The 5,328-nt window shown below is 40.6% G+C and overlaps 1 protein-coding gene across 1 annotated transcript; it reads right to left on the bottom strand.

Annotated features, from left to right (window-relative positions):
• Positions 1–408: 408 nt before the first annotated feature.
• On the bottom strand, positions 409–4,129 carry LOC108824579 (uncharacterized). The gene is made up of 7 exons (XM_056994796.1): positions 4,098–4,129; positions 2,847–4,015; positions 2,362–2,771; positions 1,972–2,275; positions 1,564–1,813; positions 1,246–1,480; positions 409–1,026 (listed from the first exon to the last, which is right to left on the bottom strand). Exons 1-7 carry the CDS (start codon positions 4,127–4,129, stop codon positions 409–411), a joined length of 3,018 nt encoding a protein of 1,005 aa, XP_056850776.1.
• Positions 4,130–5,328: the final 1,199 nt, after the last annotated feature.

Raw genomic sequence — 5,328 nt, 5'->3', positions numbered from 1 at the left:
GTTCTTCCTCCATTTCTTGCAGTGCATCCTCTAGTACTTCTTTGTTTGTTCCTTCTACGAGGGATTGCTCAGGATCTTCAATATGTTCCTCTGAAACTGCCTTGTTTGTAACATCTTCGAGAAATTGCTCTGCTTCAACCTCCTCCTCTGTCTGCTTCTTCTTCGTTGTCTTAGTCTTCTTCAGACGCTTGTTCCTACGATTCCCCATCTAGGTTCACCTGAAACATAAAAGAGTTGTCAATATAGCAAAACAATAAGAAAACCAAAAAAATTGATACAAAACAAGAAAATAGTCAGTTAATCAAAACAAGCAATCATCAAGCCATGCATACACAAACAGACAATTCAATACAAAAAAAAAAAAACAGGCTTCTGCCCTCAATCATAGATCGCAACATCTGCAATATATCAACAATCAGCCTGAGCATTTCTACTATCATCAACTAAATCATCAGCATCCATAGCTAAAACTGCTGGCAATGGACCAACGTCTGCATGACCATCTTCACAATCTTCTTCAGTGTATCTTCTTGTAGGACCTCTCATAGCTACATACCAAGTGGAGGACTCATCTACTCTGGAATAAAATACTTGCTTGGCTTGTGAGGCGAGGATGTATGTATCTCTAGCAAAAGCCATTTTGCTTTGGTTCAGGTTGACTAGTGTGAAGCCATCTTCTACCTTCACTCCGTTTGCTATGTTTCCCCATAGACAGCGGAAAACAGGAATGTAGAATGTGTTGTAGTCGATCAGTATAATCTCCACCATTCTGCCATAGTAACTTACTAAATCAACCATCTGAGAAGTGTCTTTTGCACTAGAACAACACATTGTTGTTGCCTCATACGGAACACCACTGTTCTGAGTTTGTCTGTCAACTGATATGGTGTGAAACCGCAGACCATTGATGATATAGCCACTAAAAGCCCTTGCGCTTGCCCGAGGACCATAGGCCACCCACTTAAGTGTTTCATCGTGAATCTCTGAAGTTACTGATACTTGCTCTTTCAACCAAGTCGCAAATTGCTGCGTATGGGTTCTCCATAATGTTGTTGCATCACGTCATCTCTCATTAGTTTCCTGTAGATGTTGTAGGTGCATGCTGCAAATGGAACAGATGACAAATTATTAGAATCTCAATGTAGAAGCACTTAGCAGTTGGGTTTTTAAAAGGTTTAAAAAATTCAAGACTTACTCCACATAAGGTTCCACGCTTGCCATATTCTGAATCAGAGAGAGATGTACAATCTTCAAGTCCTTCTCAGAAAGAACACAAGAAGTGGCTGCGGATATTGGACGGCCCTTTAGAATTGAGCTGCTCTCAAACTCAGCATTACGATCAGGGTTCTCCTCAACACTTGTTGTCTTTTTCAAGAACTCTCTGCAGAACCTCACGCATTCCTCTGCGAGATATGCCTCCGCAATACAACCCTCTGGCCTTGCAAAATTTCTTACGAAGTCTTTCAGCACTTTCATGTACCTGCATAAGATCAAATGTATTTAAATTTCAGAAGCATGATTATTGACTCCATAAGATGATAACTTCAACCCTATAAGTTATACCTCTCAAATGGGTACATCCAACGGAAATGGACAGGTCCACATAACCGAGCTTCCCTGCGTAGATGAACTACCAAATGCACCACTATATCGAAGAAACTTGGAGGAAAAACCCTCTCAAACATGCAGAGAGTTTCCACAATTTCTGTTTCCATAACTGAGATTTTCTCTCTATCAATTACTCGCTGACAGAGATGACGGAAGAAAGCACACAGGCGTCCAATAGCTATTCTAACACCTTTAGGTAATAACCCTGTAAGAAAGACCCTTTGGAGATCAGAGTGTGAAAATATATAACTGTGGACTAATATACAAAGTTAAAAGAGCTTCAGTTGATAGCTCTAATCGCAACCGGAAGAAGCTGTTGCATCAACACATGGTAATCATGTGATTTCATTCCTGATATCTTACATTCTTCTAGCTTTACACACCTTGATATATTTGAGCAGTAACCATCCGGACCTCTAAAGTCAAAGAGACGCTTGCAGAATACTTTCTTCTCTTTGCTGGACAAAGACCAAGGTGCTGGAGGAAGGTAAGTTCTTTTCCCACGGGGTTGAGGATGTAAATCCTTCCTGATGCCAAGCAGTTCCAGATCTTTTCTAGCGTTAAGACCATCTTTTGATTTTCCACAATGCAACAATGTTGCGACAAGGCTTGCAGCAACATTTCTTTCCACGTGCATCACGTCTAAATTGTGTCTCACCGGAAGTTCCTATACAAAACAATCACATAAGAGTGTCAAAGAAAGCTAGACATAGAACAATTCTCAAAAAGAAGTCAAATATAGAAGAAACATACCTCCCAATAAGGCAACTTTAAAAATATTGACCTCTTCTTCCATCTAGATAGCTCCTCCTCATCTACTGCTTCTTCCTCTTCCTTTGATTCACTGGATTCATCATCCGTATTTGACTCAGATCCAACAGCCTCTTTCATCTTCCTCTTATTTCCAGTTATTTTCACATTTCCAAATTCATTCTTGTAGTTTCTGAGTATTTGGCTTATGTTACGACCACTCATAATCCTACCCTTTCTCCCATACTCGGCTTTAGCATCAAACCATGATTTCTTTCCTCGATAAGCATGTCTCGGAGGAAGACCTTTCTGATGGGACATATATACGTGCTTCCTGCAATTACTCAGCCACATACTATCTGTGTTTTTCCCACACCCAGGACATCCCATTTTGCCTGCTTTTACCTTACACCCTGCAAGATTACCATACGCAGAAAAATCCTGAATCGTCCATAGAAGCATTGCTCTTAACGTGAAAGTAGTCTAACTGAATGCATCATACGTGACCTCTCCTTTCTCCCACAGCAGGTTTAGATCCTCTATAAGTGGTGCTAAATACACATCAATATTGTTTCCAGGTTGGGTTGGACCAGGAATCAGCAATGACAACATGATGTTCTCCTCCTTCATACACTTCTCAGGTGACATGTTGTAGTTGACAAGCAAAACAGGCCAACAACTGTAGTTCACATTCTTCATGCTAAAAGGATTGAACCCATCAGTCGACAGCCCTAGCCTGAGATTCCGTTCTTCAGCAGCAAAGGACGGGTACTTGTCATTCATCTGATCCCAAGTTACAGAATCTACCGGATGCCTGCTTTTTCCATCAGTGCTCTTATTACTAAAATGCCACCTTAAGTCCTTCGCCATGTCCTCTGACCTGAACATCCTCTTCAGCAGTGGGATTATCGGAAAATACCTCAGAACTTTCGGTGGAATACCTTTCTTCACATCACCTGTGCGCATGTTAATCTTCCATCTTGAAGCATTGCATTTCGGACAGTTGTCTAGCTTCTCAAGTTCCTTCCTGAACAAACAACAGTCGTTCACACAAGCGTGTATCTTCTCATAACCAATATAAAAAGATTTCAGAAACCTTTTCACTTCATACAACGATGTGTGCAAGACATTATCCTCGGGCAGCATCTGTGGCAACGTCTCAAGCAACCTATCGAAGCTCATATCAGACCAACCACTTTCTGTCTTTATCCTAAAGAGGGAAACTATCACCGAGAGCTTGCTGTGATTAGCACAACTTGGATACAGTGGTGTTTCTGCATCTGCTAGCATAGCAAGAAACTCATCCTCTTCCTTATCTTCACCTTCAGCAACCTCACTTACATCACGCTGCCTAACAAAATATTCATCGAGAAACTCAGCTGCTTGGTATAACCCTAAAATCTCTTTGTTCCGATCACTTGCATCGCTTCTACAGCCAGCCCCTGATACTACTTCTCCATGATGATACCAATCCTCACGGAGCTTGTAACTCAAATCCATTCCCCTAGTCACTAGATGATCAAACACAACACCGGCTGAGTGACGATCAACATTGCTACAGTCTGCGCATGTGCAAATGATCAGCTCAGACTCTGCTATATATGCACCAACACACGTCACAAACTCCCTCGCACCTCTCTCATAACCAGGATCAGCTCTGAATCACACATGAAAGAATAAATTAAACTCTTTTCGTCACACAAAAATCAGTAACTATAATATATTTTGTTTTTCATTACATGTTTAGATGAACCCACGACTTTTCCACCATTTTATGCTTTAAGTTTCTCACCCATAACCAACAAATAAAAACATAAGAGTATGTCAAACACCAAACACACACATTGTCATTCACATAAGCAGCAATAAACTATTCAATCGTCAAACATTCAGATACTAAAACTCACACAATCAAAAACAATCAACAGTACAACATAAAAATTGTCAACAAAAAATCACCTCAATAAACGACTTCACTCTAGAGAAAAGCTCAAACCTGCAAATCAAAACAGAACAAACAAGAACAAAGAATCATATCGTATTCGCCACAAAAAGAATCAAACTTAAGTCTTCACGATATTGAATCCGAAACTGATTTGATAATCTCTAATCCTCATGTCCTCAAATCGAAATTGAAATCAGAGATATCATAAAATAAAAGTGGCAAGAACTTAAATAAATTAATCGGCGAAATCGGATCAATCTAAAAATTCAATCTAGGGTTCATACAGACAAAACCGAAGATGGGTTTCACCTGGAATCTGACCGCCGGCAACGACAACACCACAGACAGGAAGATCTTCGTGAAATGTCGGAGAGAGCTGAGGCTTCACTGTTTCATGCCTCGTCGATGGTTACGAAGCGAAGGAGAAGATGAGGAAAAGGTAAAAAAAAACATAAGGTAAAGAGCTAAATGACCCGACACTTTACTGCTATTAATGTATTTTTTATTCTTTTTCTTCGCGGGTTAATGAAATTTTTCACTAGCGTTTAATTAACTCTACAAAAAGGTCGGGTATCGGATTTACCTACTTTTGTAGCAGTTTGTGAATTCGTGCTACCGTGAACTGCTACCAATACCAATATTTCTTGTAGTGGTAGTACTGCCACATCACTGTGAAGAGCATCATAGCTGTGATCCAGTGGCTGGTAGGTATTGTCCACCAATGTGTGGATGTCTTCTTCCAAAGTTGTCTGAGCTTCTCATACATTAGTCACCATATCATCTATCTCCTCCTTGCTGTAGGGTATTGGTGCTTGTCTGTATGCATGGTGAGGGCGGGCATGTTCTGGAAGGCGTAAGCAACTCCTCTGAAATAGAGATGCTCTCTCCAGGATATTCCTCATGTGCTCTTTGGTAACAGGGATGATATCACCATCAACTCCCCTAGCATGTCCAAAGTCATCTCTGTAGACAACAAATTCGTCCCTCTCTTCCCATCTGAATTTTCGGGATCCATGTGTATTAAA

This window comes from Raphanus sativus, chromosome 9, assembly GCF_000801105.2.
Source record: "Raphanus sativus cultivar WK10039 chromosome 9, ASM80110v3, whole genome shotgun sequence".
NCBI classification, from domain to species: Eukaryota; Viridiplantae; Streptophyta; class Magnoliopsida; order Brassicales; family Brassicaceae; genus Raphanus; species Raphanus sativus.
The sequence above is the reverse complement of the archived record's forward strand: the minus strand, read 5'-3'. Positions and strand labels throughout refer to the sequence as shown.

Excerpts from the sequence above, each read along its gene's own strand:
- LOC108824579 (XM_056994796.1), bottom strand. The coding sequence starts at position 4,129 with ATGGTGGAAAAGTCGTGGGTTCATCTAAACAT. Across the intron at positions 2,772-2,846 it reads GGTCACGTATGATGCATTCA|GGTGTAAGGTAAAAGCAGGC; the intron begins GTTAGACTACTT and ends GTAATCTTGCAG. Across the intron at positions 1,481-1,563 it reads TGGATGTACCCATTTGAGAG|GTACATGAAAGTGCTGAAAG; the intron begins GTATAACTTATA and ends GATCTTATGCAG.